Source organism: Equus quagga, chromosome 1 (genome assembly GCF_021613505.1).
Source record: "Equus quagga isolate Etosha38 chromosome 1, UCLA_HA_Equagga_1.0, whole genome shotgun sequence".
In the NCBI taxonomy this organism is placed as follows: Eukaryota; Metazoa; Chordata; class Mammalia; order Perissodactyla; family Equidae; genus Equus; species Equus quagga.
Window position 1 is genome coordinate 16,638,823 of NC_060267.1, and position 22,950 is coordinate 16,661,772.

The following is a 22,950-nucleotide window of genomic DNA, read 5'->3' on the forward strand; positions in this document are numbered from 1 at the left end:
GATCAAGTCCATTTGGCTGGACTAAAATGGGTAGGTGGTAGAATAAACAGAGATGAAAGAGGTGAGGTAGGAAGAGAGATTATTATGTTCTAAGTAACTCACAATTGTTTGTGGCACTTTTGAGTGACTGGGATAAAAACTGTAGATACAGGAGATAATAAAATTACAGCAGGACAGAACTGGAATTATTTACCTTGATTTTGCTGAGAGGACGGAAAAGAAATGAATGGATTCAATTAAACAAATTTATTAAGTACTTAAGATACGCAAGGCTCTGTGACAGGACAAAGCCATATAAAGAATAAGCCAGCTCCTAGCACCACTTTCTAGGGGTAGAGGGTGAGGGGGCGGGGAGCAGACAACTATAAATCTGTGTGAACCTCTATACTACCAGTGTGGACCAGAGAGAAAAGGAGAGAGGATGGAATTACTGACTGGGGAAGGCTGGAGGACAAAGAAGGTCCCACACTGAAGGATGCTGGATTTGGCTAGGTAGAGAAAGCCAAAGCCATGAAAAGCGCAAGGCATATTAGGTCCACAGAAAACGGACAGATGCCACAACAATACCAAGGTTCCAGCCAGAGACAAGGGCAGTAAGGGAGACTAGGGCCAGATGAGACTGATTGAGATGCCAGGCTAAGGAGTCTGGAATTGATCCTGGAGGCCACATAAAAGTGGAACCACCAGATGCAGAAGGTGCGTTTTCCAAAGTTAACCCAGCAGTAGGAGAGAGCACAAGCGGGAGACGGGAGGCAGCCCGGTTAGAAAATCACTGTGAGAGTCATCATAATATAGAGTGCAGTATTTAGACAGAGCACATGCCTTGAAGTCAGACAGACCTCAGGCCCACTGCTTAACCTCTCTACCCCCCAGTTTTCTCCCATGTAAAATGGGGATAGGAGTGCCTCAGAGAATAGCTGTATAGAGTAAATGATGTAATGCAAGTGCTCAGCATAACACTTAAGTATATAGTAAACATCCACTAAATCAGATGCTTTTATTACTACTGTCATCCCAGTGAATGAGAAGGGGTGGGAGTTTTTCGTAGTTCTGTGGTTGCTCCAACCAGCAGAAGAAAAGTCAATCTGTGTGTAAACTTCTAAAGGGCAAGGAGAGATTCTTTCCTCAGTATCCCTCTCAACATTCAGCTTGGTCCTGGATACTAGAAATGAACACTAACTGCATTCGATTCAATCTTAGCTACTACAAGTACAGAAAGTAACATACAAACGCACACCAAGACAATACAAAGACTTGGGGCAAGGCAAGTTCACCACAAATACTTACCAAAAAAAAATACGCTTCAATACCCACATACCTCAACTCAAACATCCCAACCACCTAAAAACCTTATGTTCAAAACACCCATAATCTTCTCTCTCCTCCAAACACTCAACGAGTATCTAGGAAAAGGTAACCGGCAGTAGAGGGAAGCCACATGTGATCAAAGGATTTCTGTTCAGTTCGAGGTCCACCGACATGCTGGGGACCAGGTCTCAAGTACTCACAAGCCTATCTTGGGATATTTCTCCTACTTCCTTCTCCTCACGTCACCCTCTGACTCACCACACACACACATTTCAAAACACACCACCTATTTACTATCTCTCAGTTTCTGCAGGTCAGAAGTCCAGGCACAGCATGACTGGTGTTGGCCACGGCTGCTTTCTCATCTAGGGCTGGGACCGCTTTCAAGCTCACTGGTAGTTGGCAATCTCCACTGCCTTGTGGATGAAGGACTGAGGCCCCCATTTCTCTCCTTGCTGACAGCCAGAGACCACTCTCAGCTCCTAGCGTTGGCCCACAGTTCCTGGCCACGTGGCCCCCACGGGCAATTCACACACGGATGTTTACTTTCTTCCAAACCAGCTAGAGCATCTCTGACTTCCTCTTCTGCAACCAGCTGAGAAAATCCTCTGCTTTCAAATGGCTGTCTTGGTTAGGTCAGGTCTACCACAAGTCTCCCCGACCTGAAGGTCAACTGATTTGGGACCTTAATTACATCTACCAAATCCCTTCACAGTAGTACCCAGGTTAGTGTTTGATTTAACAACTGGGAGAATATATGTGTATACCAAAGGCCAGGAAGGGGGGGGGGAGGGGACGGGACACTGTGGTAGGTAAAATCACCTTATATTTTATTTTCTTATTATAGCTCTCAACTGCCAGAAGATAAGCTCCAAGAAGGAAGGCATTCCTGTCTCCTTTTGTTTACTGTTGTATCTCTAGCACCTGCAACAGTGCCTGGCATATGGTAGGTGCTCCATATGTATGTGTTAAAGGAATCTTTAGATCACAACAGTAGTACCCAATATACAGATATCTGTTTAGTTTATTTACAGGCTGGAAACGGGACTTCTAACTGTATATTAAAATCGTGGTTTACAGAAACCATTTAAGAATCCTTGGAATTCCACATAATTTTCTCTCCATTACAATTATTTGTATGGCTTTAATGAAACACAGTGGATCCTCATTATTCATGGATTTCATATGTGAATCTGCCTACTTGGTACAATTTATTTGTAACCCCAAAATCAATACTCTCAGTGCTTTCAGTCCTTCGCGTACACGTGCACAGTGGTGAGAAATTTGAGTCGTCCGTGCACACAGTTCTAGCCGAGGCTGAACAAGGCAACACTCTGCCTTCCCGATTGAGCCCTCGCACGGTAAATACGCATCCTGTTCACGGAATATTCACAGCCATGCTTTTTGCCTTTTCGTGGTTTTTGGTGGTGATTTCACTATTTAAAATGGCCCCCAAGAGTAAATGCTGTCTAGTGCTCCTAAGCTCAAGAAGACAGCAAGGCGCCTTATAGAGAAAACCCGTATATTAGATAAGCTTTGTTCGGGATAAGCACGCATTATAGTGCTGCTAGCCCTGAGTTCAATGTAACGAACCAACAATCTACAGCCACGCATTGCTTAACGACGGAGATATGTCCTGAGAAATGTGTCGTTAGGTGATTTCATCTTTGTGCAAACACCATAGAGTGTACTCACACAAACCTGGATGCGACAGCCCACTACACACCTAGGCTATATGGTACCGATCTTATGGGACCATCGTTGTATATGTGGTCTGTCATTGACCAAAACGTTGTTACACGGCACACGACTGTCTATTAAGTAGTGTCTTTAAGCAGAAACACACACAAAACAAGGTTATATACTGACTGGTTGATGAAAATGTCACCAGAGGCTCACAGGAACCTACCCCTGTGTTTCCCCTAGGAGCAATGGTTCAGTATCCAGTAATTCAGAGTTAGAGTCGAATTTATAGAGCTTAACTACCACGAGCACCGAGACTTCACTGAATTAACCCCATTTTACAGATAAAACAATGACGCTGAGAGAGACGTGAAATGGCAGGTCCCAGCGCACTCCAGCACATCATCCTGTTTTATCTTCTTCACAGCGCTCATGACTGAAAACTGTGGTGACTTATTTATTTTCAGTCTAAGCCAGTTTAGTTGTAAATTCCACGACAGTTACAGACTTAGGGATTTTTGCCCATCTTGTTCTCTGTCATTTCTCCATGCCAAGAACCACTCCAGGTAGATGCGACTGAACAAAGAAACGTCCCCTATGTAATTGTATAAATTAGGAATGACCAACACTTTAAACTGAAAGGCAGTTACTTTCATTATGTTAAATTCTAATTATTTAGCAAGACAAATGCAGGCTTAGGACTAAGCGGAGAGAGAAGAAAACCCGAAAAGACCAGCAGAGATGCCTGAAGCGCCCCCATCTTTGAAACGGAGGGAGCAGGTAAGACGGCCTGGGACGGAAACTTCACAGCTAAACTACAGTTTGGCAACTCTACAGAGTCAGGGAAAGAAAGAAACACTCTGAAACGGTATTTTGGCTCCGGGTTCCATCTGTGCATGATGGAGAAGCCCGCAGGCAGGGAGAAGAGACAGGAGCAGAGATGGTGCGTCCTGAAGCCCAAGCGCAGGTCGGACCACACGTGAGACTGAGAACTGAGGAGGGTACACAGCAAGAGCAGGCGCTGGAACCTGGCCCTGGGGGAAATGAAGTGACATCGCAGGGGACCGCGTCTGAGGAGCCCCAGGCCAGGCAGGATGATGGGCTCCGCATGCCTGTAGCACTTCCAGCGTCAGGGGGATTGACGAGAAAGAGGACTCTAGGATTTTCTTTTTATAAGTACAGAGAGGAGAATGAGATAAGATGCCTTTACGTCAACTCCTACTGTACTAGACAAATAACACAAGAATCTGAGACAAAGAGGCGGGATTCCAGAATTAATGTTCACTGCTGCTCCGAGCAAAAACTGAACAGTAAACAATAAGGATTTCAAAAGTAAAACAAAAGAGTCACTTTGGTATTCTAATTTAACCTTCAAAAATAAAGAAGATCTAAAGCACCATGAACTGAGAGTTGCGTTCCATCTCAACACCCTATGCCCCTGGGTTACTGCGAGAACAGACTCCTGCCATTCAACTCCTGTTTCAAAACGCAACAAGCGAATTCAACAGGACGTGCTGGAGGCAGCAGCGCGTCTCCTGTCTCCCCGTTTCCTGATTCACATTTTGGTGGCAAGGTTACAATTAGCTCACCGGTGGAGAATAAACCTATTTATAACACAGCAGTCCACCTGAAAGACACAATCATCTGAAAAGGCTTTTAGAGGAAGGTGGAGCGCAACCTCCTCCTGCCCTGACAGCAGACGCCCAAGGTCCTTTCGGATGAAGTCCTCAGTCTAACCTTCCTGTGTGCACAGTCGCCATTCCGGCCACTCTCAGCCTCCATGTTCTTATGTAACATTTACATAGTGTCATAAACATACCCAGAGTTGCGTAAGAATTAAAACGTTGCCAAACCAATAAAGCCCAAAGCAGGTCACTCCCTCCGGACTGGCTCTGATCAGCACAGGTATGCTGCCCGGTCCACGGCATGCGGGCCTGTCAGAAGACACAAATCAACTCGAGGAAATCTGAAACGGGTCCACCAGAGTGCACAAAGGAGAAATTAACCACACCGACATGTGCTGCTTCCAGCAATCCCAAGGGTGTGTGATTCTGCCCCATAAGATAAAAAGTAACCCAACAGTGCTTGTTCACTGAAGTCAGAAACTGTGTCTAAAAATACCTCCCGGCCAACTGGCTATCAGTAAGTCAGTCTCACAAAGGTCCCAATAAGAGCAACACACACTATTTCCTTAGTCTACAGAGGGAAAACTGAGGTAGTCGCAGGAAGCTTAAGTGACTTGTTCAAGGACAACCTGTCAGGGAGCGAAGTTCTGGGGCCGAACACCAGGCTCCTCCCTCCCTCTGGCTCTAACCTTTAACCACAGTAGCCATTTGATTATGTTTTAATCACATCTGTTCCAGGAGCTCTTTTAACAAAACTAACCAGAGACAATTCTTCTCTACAAGAGTTCACGTGCACTGAACTTCAAATCCACATCCACTCAACAAAATTACAAGTCTCAGCCAGAAATTAGACTTTTAGTCTGTTCATAAAAATTCAAAATGTTCCTATCATAAGCTCAAATGTCTCCCTCGTCGCTTTTGTCTTAAGTGAATGTCACGTTCTCCTGCTAACTGGTTCAATTATACATTTTTAAACAACAATGTGAAAATTCCAAAGCTAGGCCTTAAAACATGGTATACCAACCAAACGGATGCTGTTTATAACCTGGAACTCATTTTCCTTATTACTGACCCTTTGCTAAGTTGCTGTTAGTTCGCTAATTAATACAAACACCTATGCTTGCTGCCCTCATGTCACGTCCAAGGACCAGGCTCAGGGCTGCCAGGCTCGGCCACTCCTCCAGCCCACCTAGCGGAGCCCAACTGAGGAAGTGCTGGGGAGGAAAGCAATCAACTTCTTGGTATCCCACAGCCTCTATTTTCCCAGAACTGACGTTTTACTTTCACCCTTTTGCAACAGTGGTCTCTGTAGCATGCACTATTGGCAACTAGACGTGTCCCGGAAAAAACTGTAGTGTCTGGCCAAGAAGTTTAAAGGCCTTCGAGAATGTTTGCTGGACACACAACCTAATTTCCAATTTACCAAAAAAAGAAACCAACTCCCTATTATGCCCACCCATCCTCACCCCAACAAACATCCATTTCAGGAAGGTTACAAAAAAATGAACTCTGCCCCATTCAGAACCAGTTGGATTATCAATTAAACATTCTTAACTAGGCTCTCAACAACACGAAAAACCCCACAAACACGCCACCAAATCAACAGGAAAATGGCTGTTAAAGATCTCGGATATATTAGGGACAGGACAAAAATTCCTATGGAAGGAACTTAAAGATTTATTCATATGCATATAAAATGACAAACTTGAAGGCTGAGTCTCCTTATTTACTACCTCACTAGAGAAATAACACTATGTTACACATTTCAATAACATAGCCCATAATGAGGCCCAGCAAACATTATTCATGAAAGCCATTCTCTCACCACAAACGTCAGGCTGTGTTCACACACTTGCATCGTCTTCATCAGACCCTGCAGCACATTACCCACGCCACGGAGCAGCAGAGCCAGGAACACGCACGAGGTGCTCAACAGAAGCATTAGCCAGTAAACAAAGACCCCACTGCACAGGCTGCACCACTGGGAGGGAACATCAAAGCTGGAGATAATGAACTTGTTTTTGAGACTCCAAAGTGCGATGATGTCTTTTCTTGATTGTCTGCTTTATTAAAGAAGCCTGAATCCACCTGAGAATCATTATTTTTAGTGGCGAGGAGAGCCACGGAACACGCACTTGAGCTCCCATGGCTGGAAGGTTAGGGGCTGCTGAGAAGTCAAAGCAGCAGGCTTTGTACCTCAGGAGCGAACACAATCCTGATCGTCTCTCCCAGATCCATCTGTGGGTCAATAATCACTTCAATCTAACTGCCAAATATAACCTTCATCTGCTACCCCAATGCCAAAACACATCTGAGGCGAATCTCTTAAATTAAATATTTTAGGGTTTCATCTGCTCTTCTCAGCCCCCAAAGCCTCATAAACAACACACCCAGCTGAGTGTCCCACAGAAGGTTACCCACCTCTACAGTGGGCAGGGTGGGGGTGGTATCAGGGAGCAGAACGCCGTGGGGGTTGGGAGGTAAGGGGTGAGTGAGAGTGGAGGAGTGCGTGGGGGGAAGGGCTGGGCAGAGGGGTTGTGTGGGAAGGTAAGTTAAGTACTGACCAAGGGCCAGGAGACGGTCCAGTGGTGGGATCTTTAAATAATCTTGGGGGTTGGAGGCAGGTTCTAGGATTTCACCTGAAAAGGCATCCACAAAGTGATTAACTGAATGGGCCCCCTGGGGTGGGGTGGGAGAGGCGAGGCGGAAAGCAAATACACCTAGATGCAGATTAAACGTTCTGGAACCAGGTTTCCTAGGGTTAGAGAGATTCCAGAGCCAAGCTCCAAAAAGCTTTAGGGGCCTGTTCCGTCTCACTTCCTCCACACAGCTTCCACAGGGCGTGTGTATTGGAGGTGGGGGGTTTGCCCCACTGAACTTAAGGGACTGAGCGAAGGGGAAATGAGACTCCGTCTCCCAGAGCATTAGGGAGGAAGGAGAGGGAGGGGAAAAGACACCCCAAGTGTAGGACCCGAAGGAAAGGTTAGAGACCCCTTACCCTATCATCTGAGGTGCGCAAGGCCTCTCAACATCAGGATACCTCGGGGAAGCAAAGGCTCCATCGCCCGAGCCCCACAGTCTTGGCGGGAGAAAAGGCGCCCCCCGGGAGCATCTGGAGGGAGGGAATGAAGACCCCCGCCCCTGGACAAGCTGAGGGGCACAAACATGATCTGCAAATCTTGGGGAAGGAAGCCCGCACTCCCTCTATGGAACATGGGGGTGCTGGGATCGCGACCCCCGAGAGCTCCCCGAATCCAGCTCCTCTTGGAAGGGGGCTCGGGTGCCCCGGGGCCCGGCGTGAGCTGGGTCCTGGCTGGGCGGCCGCGCCTCGGGGGTCAGGGGAAGCCGACCAGGGGTCACCCCGACTCCTCCGCGCCCCCCGCCCGGCCATATTGTGCGCGTGGGGAGGGGGCGCGCTGTCGCCAGGGGCCGCGGCGCGAGGCCTCGCCCTCGCCCGGCCCTCTCCATCCCGGCCCCCGCCCCCCGCCCCGGGACTCACCCTGGATACCCCGGGGCCCGGCCCCGCTGCTGCCGGCGAGCAGGAGGACAACAAGGGGGAAGAAGGAGGAGGCTCCGGCCGACTCCGCCATAGTAACCGCCGCCGCCGCCGCCGCCGCAGCCCAGCAGCGCCCAGCGCGCGCGCGCGCCCCCGGCGCCTCCCCTCCTCCCGCGGCCCCGCTCCCGCCTCCCTCTCCTCCGCCCGGCGCCGGCACGTGCGCTCCCGGCGGAGCCGGCGCCGCGACCGCCGCGCGCGCCCCCGAAGGGCGGGGCCGGGTGCGCGCAGGCGCCCGCCTTAAAGGGGAGTGTCCCTGTTAAAGGGATGGGAGGGGTTCGCGCCGCGGCCAACCTCGCGGGTGGGTGCCGAGCGCGGCGCGCAGGAGGCCGGGCCGGACACGCAGCCTCCGCCCTCTCCTGCACCCCACACAGCGCATAGTTATCCTATCTGTGCCGACCCGCTCTCCCCGGCATCGAATGTTCTATGAGTCCCGTGCGTGTTCCCGTTCCCTTCATCCCTACTGCCTAGCCTCAAGCCCGCATCACGTCCCACCGGGGTCATGGGCACCGTCGCCTAACCGGTCTCGGTGTGGAGAGCCCTGTGTGGCCCCCTGCAATCCTCTGGACGCACAGCAACCCGTGTGATGGAATCGTGGGATGCCCCTTTTCAGAGCACACCGAGGCTTTTAATGATAGTACTCAGTCTTGGCGAGGGTGCTGTGTGAGGCACTCTCCTTCTCCTGGTAGGTGGAACCCTTTTGGTAAACAATTTGGCATATGTATCAAATGCCTTAAAATATTCATACCCGTTGACCCAGAATTATCCCCTGTCTTCAAGAAATAATAGAGATGAGGACAAATATTTCTGAAAAATGTTAACTGTTGCATACTGATCATTGTAAAAAGCTGAAACTTAAGTAGGCAATAATGGAAGACAAAATATGACCTATCCATATGATGGAGCGTTATTTAGTAATTAAAAATTATGTTTATAAAAACTAAGGACATGAGAAAATGTTCATGACATGGTGTTAGATGAAAAAGCAAAATACGAAACTATTTACAGTATTTTAATTTTGTTGATTATATGTATCTGTTTGGAAGGAAAAAAGACTGAAAGGAAATGACCCAATATGATCAGTAGTTATAGCCAGATTAATTTTTTAATTTTTCTTTAAACATTTCAATATTTTCTAAATATTTTACAAATAGGTATTAATTTCAAATTTAGAAAAAAAAATACTTATAAAAGGTAAACTGAATTACCTGTATCTTTTTGGAAAGAGTTCACTATCTTTAGTTTGAGAAAGAGCTAGAGATCATGAAAAGGGCAGGTCTTTGGATCCAGAGTTCTGTGTCTGAATTCTCCTTTTCTAACTAACTGGCATGAAAACTTGGGCAAGTTTTTAATCTCTCTAAGCCCAGTTTCATCATCTGAGATCTAGGGGTGGAGCGAATGACCAAACCAGGGGGAGATTCTCAAAAGGAATCCTCACCTTATAAGTTGTCACCAACCCGAAGAACGCCCATCCTCACATCCAGAAAAAACAGGGCTGCAGACACATTCCCCAGACACAACTCACACACAAACACACACGTGAAAAGTAGTGCAGAGGCACTGTCTACAAGTTGGTCAGTGGAGCTGGATGAGTAAACACCTTATTTTTATACTGATCTCCCTCATCCCCCCCCAACTGAGCTCCCCCTCCCCCACTCCATCTAACTGGTCTCCTAAACTCTGCTCCACTCACCCTTGGGGCTCCCAGCTGTGGAAAACACAGCACTAGGTTACAGTGTTGGTTTCCCAGGGCTGCCAGAACGAAGTACCATGAACTGGTGGCTTAAAATAACAGAAATTTATTCTCTCACAGTCCTGGAGGCTAGAAATCTGAAACCAGGGTGTCAGCACGCCCATGCTGTCTCCGAAGGCTCTAGGGAAGAATCCTTCCTTGTCCCTTCCAGCTTCTTCTGGTGGTTCCCAGAGTCCGTGGTGTTCCTTGGCTCGCGGAAGCATAATTTCAATCTCTGCCTCTGTCTTCGCATGGCCGTCCTCCCTCTGTGTCTGTATCCTTGTGTCCAAATTTCTCTCTTCTAACAAAGACACCAGTCATTGGATTAGGGTCCACCCTAATACAGTATGAGTTCAAGGGATTTTAGCTTATTTACATATGTGAAGATCCTATTTCTAAACAAGATCACATTCACAGCTTCCATCCAGTGAACATGAATTTGGGGGAAGACTATTCAACACAGTGCCTTCACCTACCCCTCTGGTTGGGAAGGGAAAGCTGATCCCTCAGGAATACGTCTCTGAGGCCAAGGGTGAGGGAGTGTCCTTCCCTAAACCTTGCTAAGTGCTGCCACTGTGGCTATAAGACCAGGAGTCCCCGAGGAGACCTGTGGTTACTTAACTCCTAGAATGCAAGATCAGCCACATACCTGAGTATAGCCTGGGAAACCAGAATGGGTCCACAGACCAAATGCCAGCTCCATCAGCTCACTTGATAGCATTTGCCTTTGGGCAAGATCTGTTACCTCCCTAAACCTCTATTCACTCATCTGTAAAATGGAGCTGATGGTAGTGCTATCTCATAGAGATCTTGTGAGGATGGATGAAGACGTGGTATGTAAAGCATTTCACATAGTCTCTGACACATAGGAAGTAATATAAGAAGAATAGCTATGATGATGGTGATGATTTGACCTTTACTACAATCCTGTGAAGTGGCTGAGGCGTGTCAGGATGTGCACAATTTACGGGTGAGGCAGCTGAGACCTAGGGAAGGTAAGTCACTTGCCCAAGCTCGTGTATAATTAAGTGTAGAAGCCACAGCCTACCAGTCCTGTGCTGCTTCATCATCGCAGCATCTCATGCTTTCCCAGGGACTGGTCTTCAAGAGCCAGCTGAAGGTGGGAAATTAGACTTGATGGGGTTGGGGGCAGGGGTAGTAATATCTCTTACACCCTATTTCTGAGCATTTGGGGCATCTCCTCAAGTCAGACCTTTCCTAGATGACGCATCTGCCTTGCCTGAGCTGCATGGAAACAGACCACCCAATCTACACGGGCTCCCTCCCACAGCCTGGCTCTCCTACCCTCGCTGAAGGCCTCAGCAAAGTGTCCATTTCTGAAATCCTTCTTCATCTTGGGCCTGGACCCACATCACAATCTATGAACTACTTGTCTGCCCTGCTCTTAGTCCCCAGGCTCCACTGACTAGACCGTCTGGTGTTACAGCTGCCATCTTGGTCACAATGCACCAAGACACTCCACCTCCTGGGGGATTCAGCACAGTTTGCCTTGGCAAGCAGCAGGGTCACTAATCCCAAGAGGACAATAGCTCATCTTCATTCATCCATTCTACAAGCACTTACTGAGCACCTACCGTATACCAGGCATGACATATAAACCATAGATAGGTCATGGTCCTTGCCCTCATGGAATTTACAATCTAATAGAGATGAGCATAAGAAAAAAAAAGCCACAATGTGTTGTATGTATTCTATAGCACACACCTGTAAAGAGTCAGTGGGGGCACTTAGGAGGGCGTGGATGATTCAACTCTGCAAGGACAAGCTGAGGAGGTGGGAAAGGTTTCATGAAGAGGTTGTGCTACAACTGACTATTGGAATATGAAAGAGTGTTCCCTAGATAAGCAAGCTTGTATGGAGCAGGAGAAGGCAGGAGATTGTTCCTGCCGGAGGGAGCAGTATGAGCAAAATACCAAGGTAAAATTGCCTGGCAGTTAGGGGAGCCCTGAGCAGCATGGCAGCACACCCAGAGGGTGGTGGGTGAAGGAGCCCGGTGGTGGAGCAGAAAGGTAGTGTTGGAGAGATAAACAGACACAGAAGGACACTTGGAACTGTCCTTGTCTGCAGAATTCTTGGAAGGGTTCTAAGCAAGGGCTAAAAACCATATTTGTGTTTCAGAAAGACCACTTTGCTGAACCAAATGAACTTGAGGTTTGTGAAGATGGTTGGAGGAAGGCAAGACAAGTGGTAAGGAAATAAAGAGGAGGCAATTCCAGTAGCCTAGATAAGATAGGAGGAGGACCTGACCCTAGGCAGCAGCAATAGAGATGGGAAAAAGAAATAGATTGAAGAGATTTTAAGTAGGTAGAAACTGTAAGACTGATTGGATGTGGGAAGTGAGGAGGAAAGGGGGATGGCCCCATATGATTCCAGGATAATCTAACTTAGGTGTCTGGCTGCTTGGTGGCTCCATTCAGCAGATTAGCAAGAGCAGGTTTGGGAGAAAGATAATGAGCTCCCTGTTGGGCATACTGAGTTTGAAGGGCCTCCTATAGGTATGTGGAGCCACAAAGATATGGATTTGGAAGTCAGCAGTGTATCACAGTTGTTCAAACAGCTCAAGGGACTGAGAGAATTCTGGAAGTACAAGCAACACAGACAGGAAAGAGAAGACAGAAAAGGAACAGTCAAAGAAATGGGAAAAGAACCTGGAAAGAACAGAATTATGGAAACCAAGGTGGGAGAGTGTTTCAAGAGATCAGTAGTGTCTAATATTGAGAAAGGTCAAGTAAAATGAGTGCCCAGGATTTGATAACTTGAAGCCCATCAGGTGAGCTTTACCTGAGCAGGTTCAGTAGAAGATAGGGTGGAGGCCTGATTTCAGGGAGCTACAAAGGAATGGAAGGTGAAGGCTTAGAAAGGCTGAGTGTCATCCATTCTTTAAAAGATGGCTGTGATGGGAGGGAGAGACTTGGATTTTCTTTAGAATGATGGACCAGTTTCCCTGAACAAACTTTCTGCTGAAGAAACAACTCAAAAAGCTCAGTAAACTAACAAGTAAGTGAAGAATGCTCGAGTTAAAAACTAAGGAACAGAGAGAGGAAAGCAGAACACCAAAGCTGGTTTCCACCTTGAGAGTATTTGCATACTAGGTGAACTTGAACTTTGTTTTTCAAAGGTGAGCAGGATACAGAGAACAGGAGACAAAGCCCAGGCCTGCCCAAGGTGGGGAGTCTAATAAGCAACACTCTGCAAAAAGCTGTGTTTTACAAAGCATAATAATACACTCAGTCGAAGGATGAACTAGAAATAATTCACTCCTCCAGGAGATTGCAAGGAAAATTGCCTGACTTGAACCTCTGCTCAGAGTGAGAATGGGGGAAAAGCCTCCCTGAGAATTCATAGCCACAAGCTGGCCTGCATGATTTAATTTCATTCCAAATTCACCCTACCTGGGTGGTCTAAAAAATTTAGATTCAAGTAGTCCCAGGCTGGTAGTACCTCCTGGTAATACCTAGAATAAAAATGAGCAAATCATCTCTAGAGGAACCCACCTTCAACTCAGGTTACAAAGAATTCTCACAGACAAAATTCCAAGAAATATAATCTATGCATCAAAAATCCAAAAACAGTTAAATAGGACTGAGAGAAAAATAACATCAACTTAGAATTGCATACTGATAGAAAATGTCTTTCAAAAGTGAGGGCTAAATAAAAAATGTATAAGTTACATATGAATTCGTGTGTACTTTATTAATTGTCAGATATTCGCTAATAGAAGAGAAATAACTATAAAACTTTCAAGTTAAGAGATGGAAGGAACTAGAATGAGAAAAAAATAATCCAAAAGAAGGCAAGAAAGGAAAGAAAAAGGATGATATTAAGGTGAGATAAATAGAAAGCATAAAATAAGATGGTGAAAGTGAATTCAAATATATCTGTAATTACAATAAATGTGAATGGGCTAAATAATTCAATTAAAAAATATGGACAAGACTGGACAAGAGAAAGAGAGGAAAGGGGATTTCCAGAAGGATACACAAGGTCACAGAAGTGTTTGCTGTGTTTTGTTGCATTAATAAGAAGAGAGAGATGGCACCTTTAGACTGCAATAAAGGAGCTAAGAGGAGTTCAAAGATACAGGAAGAAGAAGGAGTAAGTGATGGAGCCAGAACCCAGGGTGGATGGGGAGCACAGGATCAAGATCCAGAGGCACAGGAAGTAGCCTTGGCCTGAAGGGAAATATTACCTTCTAGGAGGCTGGAGGAAGGAGATGAACACAGAAAGTTTATAGGTGAGAGAGGGGCCCCCTGGGGTTCTCAGTCAAGGTGCAGGCATGGCCCTCTGTTTTGGCACAATATGATCAGGAGGCAGGATGACATATGATGGTGGATGTGCCTGAAGAGAGTGGTGAGAATTTGTAAAAGCCACTGTGGAGATGGGAGTGGTGTCCAGGGATACAGAAAAGCAGAAAAGGATTGCCAGAGTGGCACTGGGGCCCAGTTGCAGAACATAAAGTTGAGGTCATAACAAGCCTCTGATGGTACAGTTTTCTCTGGAAATGCTCAGCATCCCAGAGTGGGAGCAGATGAGGGGATGTTTTGGAGGCTGAAGTGTTGGGGGGGGGGGGTGCAGCTATAGAGGCTGGCTGGAGAACAGACGGGCCGGGGAGTTGAGGCAAGCGGAGGGAAGACAGCTTAAGCAATGGAAGAAACTTGAATGTGCTGTGGTTGGTGGCTGGGGATGGGAGCCTGGTAAGAGGGACTGGTATGGGCTTGAGAAACCCAAAGGCCGCAGTCAATGTCAGAGACCTGACGCTGTCAGCAACATGCAGTCTGTGCTCACTGGTCCCATGGAATGGTGCTGAGCTATGGTGTTCTTGAAGAAAACCCCTCCCTCCCAGGCTTTTCTTGCTCACTTTCTGCTCCAAAGGCCATTGCATGATCTTAGATTTTGTTTCTTTAACCCTCACGCTGACCTCGTTCCACCTCAATGCCTGCTTGGTAAACAGGCCTGGTACCCTCAGCCCTGATGATTCATACCTCACGTTCTATCCCGTCATGCCTAGTGGCCAAGTAGGATGGCTCTCCTGGTCATTCACCTTTTGTTATGGACCTCTGAGCTTTTGCCTAACTGGCCCACCTCTTCTTCATGCCCTCAGTGAGGCCTCATAGCACACATCTCTGGTTCTGCTAGTGCTGCAAACTCCCTACCTCCTGGCCACCCTCCCTGCTGTCACCAGGCACACCATGGCATGGCCATGTTCTGAGACAGCCCCCTTCATTTGGTTGTCTGCCTTGTTGAGAACATACAGGCTCCCTATTGCCCGTAACACAAGGCCACCTGCACGGCATTCTAAATCTGGAGGGGATTTTAGAAATTATTTCGTCTGAACCCATTGTTTTAAAGATGGAGAAACTGAGGTCTAGAGAAGATAAGTGACTTGTCCAGGACTGAACCAAAACTGGCAGTCAAGACCTCTACATGATGAAAACTTAATGTCCATCCAGACTTACTTCCCCTACTCTTAAAAATAGCGTTCAGAGACTGACCATTTAGCCTCCTAAGAGCTTTATGTGGATTACTTAATTAATCTTGACAAGAACCCCATGAGAGAGGTACCACTATTCACCCCATTGTAGAGATAAGGAATTGAAGCATAAAGAGATGGAATAACTTGCCCAAGATCACCCAGCTGATCCTAGTCCTTCCAGCTCCTCTCTTGTCCTGGCTCCTTTCTCTCTCTCAATCCCTCCCCCTTTCACACACAAACACACATACACACACCCTCACACACCCACCAAGTCCTCACTCATAGTCTTTGCCCTGCCTGGGCAGCCCCTGCTCCCTCTTTTCCATCTGGATTACAAGAGTTCTATCCCTTTCACCTGCCTACGCCCCCTTCTCCTAGGTGAGTACACGGTCTGCCCTCTGGTCACAGATGATTGCACCAGGTTGGGCATCTGAACCAAGGAAAAGCAATAAATAGACTGGTTGAGCAATTCAGCTTCTCTCTCATGAGCGTTTGAACTAAGGAAGTGTAGAAACAGTTAATTCGATGGTGGCAGGAGCTACAGAGGAGTACCTGGAAGCCACCCTGGGCCATGTGGCAACAGAAAGCCAGGAGAGGAGAGTGGAGCAGAGGCAGGGAGAAGGAGAGAGAGAGATTATGGAGGTGAGCCTGTGGGTGTGTGCGTGTGCACACACGCCCTCCAGCCTCACCCACTCGAACAGTCAAGTTGTCCTCAACACACACCCAGCCTAGTGTCTTATCAGATCCCATGAGAGCTGGTCGTGTTTTCCACTACCGGTTTCTCTGAGATTCCCATGTATCTTTCCAGGAAATCCTCTTTTCACCTCCACTGGTTTGAGTGTGTTGATCCTTGTAGCCTAGGAGCCCTGGCTAGAATACCAGCTCAAGAAATTCTACCCATGCTTCAGAACAAGCTCAGGGCCTGACTCCTCCAGGAAGCCCTCCTCCCTCCAGGGTGTGTTCCTCTCTCCTTCCCCAGAGAGATCATAAACCTTACAACTTCCGTTTCCTTCCTGACGTGCAGTAAATTCTTACTGATTGATCAAACTTATAACTTTGGGGGGCCCATTTCTAATTTTGCCATCTGAAGTTGGACCGTCTTTGTTGCTGTCATTTTCTGTTCTAGCAAATCCACGCATCCATCCATCATTCATTTATCCTGGGAACATTATTAGAGTGTCTATGAGCCAGGCACCAGACCAGGCCCTGGGAATGATTAAGAGGAAGTTCTTCGTTCTTGCCCTACAGGGGTTCACAGCCCAGGAGGGATATTCAGATTCCCCTCACCAAATGGGTCACACCAACACAGCCTCTGGTTTCATGATGCCAGAGACACACACACACACATACCCTAGATGTGACTACTAGCCCTGTCACCTTGTCACACACACCCAGACACAGGCTCTATCTTGTTTTCTCCTCCCAGTTCCTCCATCCCCTTCCTCACCCCAAGTGCCCACCCCTGCCTCCTGCCTGGCCTCACCATTCACCCTGCTCTCTGCTCCAGAAGGTGTCCTGGAGTTCTCCCTCTACCCTCTACTCTCCCTCCTTTTTGATCATTCTGTGGTACGGGAATTGACACTATAGTCTGAGTGTGTGAGTGCCTTTATGCTATTTTAAGACCCCAGCACTTTGCAAAAACCTGGTGGAGGATACTGCCAAAGCCAAAGGGTGGGGGAGGGGCGGCTGAGCAACCTGAGCCCGGGGCGGCTGGGCGTCTGCGTCTGGGAGCCAGGTTGGTGAAGCCAGCTGCACAGGAGCCAACGGCAGGGCCTCCGTTTGAACCTGTGCTGTTACCTCCTGGTTTCCTGGCCCGTCTAGCCTGGGACCTCCACCTTCTCTTTGCCCAGCCTCATCCTCTCCATGAGTTGCTTAGGAGTTTGCACACCAGGCAGCATGTAAAATTGTTGTGTTTCTGGAAACACACACACACGCAGAGAAGCCTTGAAATTCTTCTTGGAACAGGTCCAGGGATTTATTTATGAAATTCCCAGGGGGTGGGAGAGACAGAAGTCTGGACTTTGCAGACTGAGTGCTGTGCCATCATCTCATCAACATAACCGCCAGCTCTAGTGTGCACTTACTAAATGCCCCCTGTGTGCCTGGGCCAGGCTCGTGGGGGCCGTGGCAGGGTGGGCAGCAGGCACAGGTGCTCAGTACTCAAAACCACCAGCATGCCCTACCCTGCCATCCCCACAAAAGGAAAAAATATGCATGATATGGACATATTTTGGCCATGGTCCCCCGCTCTGCCCTCTTTCCCACCAGCCTGCACTTCCTTGCTTTCCCGCTGTCCTTCTGCCTGAGCCTGCAGCCTCTCTCCCCCTTGCCCACTCTGCTCTGGAGTCCATGCTGTCCTGTGGATGGACATCTGGGTCCCCTAAAGAAAGGCTTCAGGGGGTTGCGCGCTCCGCTGCGACGGCCCAGGGTTCGGATCCTGGGCGCAGACATGGCACTGCTCGTCAGGCCACGTTGAGGCGGCGTCCCACATCCCACAACTAGAAGGACGTGCAACTAAGATATACAACTGTGTACCGGGGCGGGGGTGGGGGTGGGGTTGGAGAGAGAAAGCAGAAAAAAAAAAAAGAAAGGCTTCATGGCTAGTTTCTACACAACTGAGAAACTGGGAACTGGCTGTAGTGTGCTAAACCTACCTGATCCTCGGCAGATTGGCACGGGACAGAAATAGGGTTTATGCCCGGGCATGGCAGGACCTGTCAGCTGCTGGAGAAAGCTGGAGTGTCCTGGCCTCTTAGGATGGTTTCTAAGTTTCCCCAAGGATGGACTTTGGGTGCTTTGGAGGGGAACTAGATGGAGGCAGATGGTCAGGCTGAAGGTCAGGCTAACTCTGCGTTCAGTGGACAAGCGGGTGGAAGCTTTCTGCTTCAGGACTGGCCTCCAGGTCCCTAGCCCTTATCTAGCTCAGCATCTGAGAGGCGACTTGGCAGGACTTGCCTCCCTTGACTCTGTGGAGATGGGAAAGGGCGGGTCTAAATGTGTCTTTAGATTCCCATGTCTACCCTGCCTTTAGAGGGAAGGCACAGGATCAATATCTGTGCAATGACTGATCTTATGCAAATGTCACGATTTTACTTCAAGACCTTAGAGGTAAGCTCCCGGTTGAAAAGATGGAACAGTCTGTCAGAGATGCAACAGAATGACAGATAGTTAGACAGAGGCCACTGCATTTACCGCAGGGATTGTAGGACTTTCAAAAACCAAAGGCCACCATCCAGAGAATAATCAAATCAGGGGACAGGTAATTAAATATATTAAGTCAAAAAATGGACGCTGGAAGAACAATAGGGACAGCGTTCTTTAGGGACCACAGAATCTTCTCTAACCTAGAGCAGCCTAGGCACCAAGCTCTGAAGTTTAGGCTCCTGACTCTGTTTAGGGAAAAAAAAAAAAAACCAAAAGTCCCAGCGGCCTCACAGACCTCCGAAGTCTCTCCCTCCCTTGTGAAGCCCCAGGCTGGCCTCACACAACGAGTTGGGGTGGGGAGATGTGCCTTCTAGCAGCCTCTCCCAGGTGAGGCAAGCAGGTGTGGGCAGGCTCGCCTGCCTGGGAAGCCTGTTGTGAGTAGGCGGGCCCATTCCTGGCTGGGAGGAGGACCGCGTCAGCAGGCCAGGGCGTGTGTGCGTGCATGTGCATGCGTGCATATGTGTGTGCGCATGTGTGTGTGGGTTGGGAGAGGGTTGGTAGGGTGCTAAAGGCACAGAAACATGCCCCCCGCCGCCTACCACTATACTAAGCAATCATGAGCTGCCCCTCTAAGCTGATGGGCAAATGTACCCATGTGAAGATATGAACACCCAGATCTATCTCCAGGCACCTTAGTAGACGAAAGACCGTGGGCTTTGGGTTCAGACAGATCTGAATTTAAACCCCAGCTCTGTTATTACTAGCTGTGTGATTCGTGGCCCATCACTTAATCTTTCTGACCTTTGGGTTCCTCATCTGTAATATGGGAATAATAATTTTTATCTTGCAAAATTTTGGTGAGGATAGAATGAAACTGTCCTTTATCAGTTGCCCAAGCCTGTAGAAAGGAGAGTTAGGACTTTCTAGGGGTCCATATTGCAGGCACTGAAATCAGACTGCTGGCATTTAACCCCACCACACTGGTCTCCTTGCCTGTAAAAGAGGGATAGTAATGGTCCTAGCTCATAGGTTTGTCATGAGGATCAAACAAATCAATACGTATACAGCACGTTTGTTGGCGTCTGGCCGTGGACGTGCTCAAAACATGTCAGGTGTTGTCCTACAGTTCACCTAGCCCAGAGCCTGTGCTCACCCCTCTGTGGTCTTTGTCTCAGGACCCAGCCCCACCACAGCCCGTGTCCCAGCTTGCCCTGCCCGTGGCTTCTGGCCAGTTTTTCTTACAGTGAAATCTGGTTTTTCCCCAAGCTGGTCCTTCTCAGGCGTGCTGTTGTCATGGGAACCTACAGGGACCCGCCTGTGTCTGGGCGGGGGAAGGGATTGTGGATTAAAGCTAAAGAATCCCACCGCTGCTTTTGCAGCTGCTACGACAGTGGGCTGGCCGCCATTCGTGCCCCCAGGCTCCATCCAGACGGTGGGGGGCCGGAGGGAGGAGTGTATGGCGCTCACTCCCCTCTTGCCCCACCACTGGCCAGGTGGGTGACTTCCATGATTCAGCGCTCTGCCACCATGTCCTCATCATCCTGTCAGAAACAGAGCCTGGAACTGAACACTGTTGCTTCCCTGTGGGGCTGACCAAATGCACGGCTTCGAATAGGGATTCATAAGTGATTGATTACTCCTCTTCACCTTTGAGACAAACTGCACAACTCCAGAGTAAGGATAATTGCTCTCACCTAACAAATCTGGAAGCTGAGGCTTCAGAACACCTAAGTGACCTGCCTGAGTCATTTAGCCAGTAAAATCTGGAACCAGCAGGTGGAACCCAAGTCTTTTGGTCTTTGCCATTACCCTGAAATGCCTGGGACCACAGGGCAGCTTGCCCTGGGGGGGTGCAGGACAGGGAGGGAGGGAAGAGGGCAAAAGCTGATCCCCATAACCCAGTGCACACCATCTGTGTCTCCTCTGGGAGGTGATTCTGAGAGCACAAAAAAGCATTCTCCTCTCCTCCCCTACTAAAATTCCACCCTCGAAAATTAAGGCAGCCTTTTTTTAAGAGGAAAAGAGCAACAGATCAAGAGCCTTAAGGAATTTCTAAACTCGGGGGCCAGCCCGTGGCCAAGTTCACGTGCTCCGCTTCAGTGACCCAGGGTTTTGCTGGTTGGGATTCTGGACGCAGACACGGCACCGCTCATCAGGCCACGCTGAGGCAGAGTCCTACATAGCACAACCAGAGGCATTCACAGCTAGAATATACAACTGTGTACCCAGGGGGCTTTGGGGAGAAGAAGAAGAAGGGAAAAAAAAAGATTGGCAACAGATGTTAGCGCAGGTGCCAATCTTTAAAAAAAAAAAAAAAATTCTAAACTTGGACCTCATAATTCCACTCCCAGACATTATCCTGAGCATATCCACATACTTCTTAACTCTACAACCCCAGTTGTAGGAATTCATCCCAAAAATATACTGTAATCGGACACACGCATAAAGATCAGACTCAGGAACGCCATCACAGGTTCAGCTGAAAGAGTAAAATATGGTAACAAATGAATATTCAAAAATAGAGAGTTGCTCATGTAAGGTACATCTATACAAAAGGTTGTAGAACAGTATTTAATGATACAAAAAGATGTGTATGATATATAGTTAAAATGGGGAAAAGCAGGTTATAAAATATGTGTAGTATAATATTTATTTTAAATTATGCATATAAAAGAGTTAGAAGGATATTTAGCAAAATGTTTACAAGAGTTATCTCTGGATGGTGAAATTACAAATATTTTCCTCTTGATTATCTCTATCATCAAAGATGACTATATATTACTTTTGTAATTAAAACAATCAACATAAGCTAATTTAAAATAGCTTATCCACAAACATATACATTGCAGCATGATTTATAATAAAAAAATCCCAGAATATATATATATATACACACACACACAGAATGGCTTAATAAATTACATAATATACCACATTAAATATTATGCGATCATTAAAATGATTATGAAGTCTGTGCAGAAATATCAAAATGTTTATGATATCTTAAGTGAAAAATACCGGGCACAAAATGGAATGTGCTTCATGGTTATAAGTATGTAAAGTATGTATGCTTTCAAAAATGAATATATTTGCTTCAATGTGGTAGGGCAAGATTATGTGTAATTTTTTTCCTTTCTTTCAAAATTACCAAAATATGATACTTTGCCTTTTCAATTAACAAAAAATACTCATGGGATGATATAGTGCTAAGCACTGGGCGCTATTTCTGAAACTATTCTAGAGAAATGGGGGCAGAGAGTTCTGACATCCCTTCGTAGTCCTCACCTCATTCATCCCTTGAATATATTAGTAATAATATTATTGTTATTACATATTGAATACTTACCATATGTGTACATATCTCATTTCTAACTTTCACAAGAACTCTCTAAGACAGGTAAATTACTTAGGACTTTGTTGGTGCCAACTAACAGAAATCTAGTCTAGCTATTTAAGAAAAAAATTTTTTTTTCCTTTTTTAGTTTAAGGATGCGGGGGTTTCTCCCAGGCTCAGTGCAGCTGGTCTCAGTCAGTCACGGTGACCAGGATGTCAAACGCACATCAGAGAAAGACTCTCTATTTCCATGTTCTCTTCCTCTTTGGGCCTTTGCTTCATCTGTACATCCACTTCCATCCTCTTTGTTGCCAATCACTTTCTCTGCTTCCAACCACACAGGAACATATGGCTCCTGACAGCCGTTGGGTCTACGCTCAGTCCAGCCGCACAGGAAAGACTCCAGTGTGACTCCCTCTGGGTCCCAGCTCCTCATTCAGGAGGTAGGGACTGATGGTTCAACGTAGGCCAGGTGCGAACATCTGGCCCAATCATCTGGAGGGAGAGTGCTTCACCATGCTGTGTGAACATGGCTGCTAGGAACCACCGCTGTTCTTATACAAATAGGGGAGAGAGAGGCAATTCCCAGAAAAAGTATGTGAGAGTGGACAGGAGAAGGTGGATCAGGTAGTTGAAAGGAAAAATCAATCTATGTCAGATATAGCAGGTATTATTATTCCTCTTTCAGCAGATGAGGACACCGAGGCTCAGAGAGATTAGTTGACAGTATTAAGGTCATACATACGGTACAAAACCAACAGAGCTGGAATTCAAACCCAGGTCTGCCTCCCTCCGGAGTCCATTCCATCACACCACCACACACATTTACTGATAAATGCAAGTTAGTCAGACCAAGAGTGTCCTAGACAGAGGGGACAGTATGTACAAAGGCCTGGAGGCAAAAAGAAACTGCAGGTCTAAGGAGCTGAAAGGAAGAAGTCTAGTGTGGCTGGAGCATAAAAAGGGAGGAGAGCCATGGAGAGAGATGTGGCCAGAGTTGTGGGCTGAGTCAGATCAAGCAATAAGGACCTGTTAAAACAAGCAGTTTACAATTTAACCTGAGGGCAGTGACATTCC

At 47.4% G+C, this 22,950-nt stretch overlaps 1 protein-coding gene across 2 annotated transcripts in view; it reads right to left on the reverse strand.

Annotated features, from left to right (window-relative positions):
* Nucleotides 1–8,293, reverse strand: part of ACVR1B (activin A receptor type 1B) — a 33,677-nt gene extending 25,384 nt beyond the window's left edge. The window contains exon 1 of one of the 2 annotated variants that reach the window (XM_046658101.1): nt 8,116–8,293. In XM_046658101.1, the coding sequence (XP_046514057.1) occupies nt 8,116–8,206 (91 nt within the window). In that variant the 5' untranslated portion in view covers nt 8,207–8,293. Of the gene's footprint in view, nt 1–7,614; nt 7,635–8,115 lie in introns of those variants that run through there. The other variant, XM_046658109.1, reaches the window with a different exon arrangement.
* Nucleotides 8,294–22,950: the final 14,657 nt, after the last annotated feature.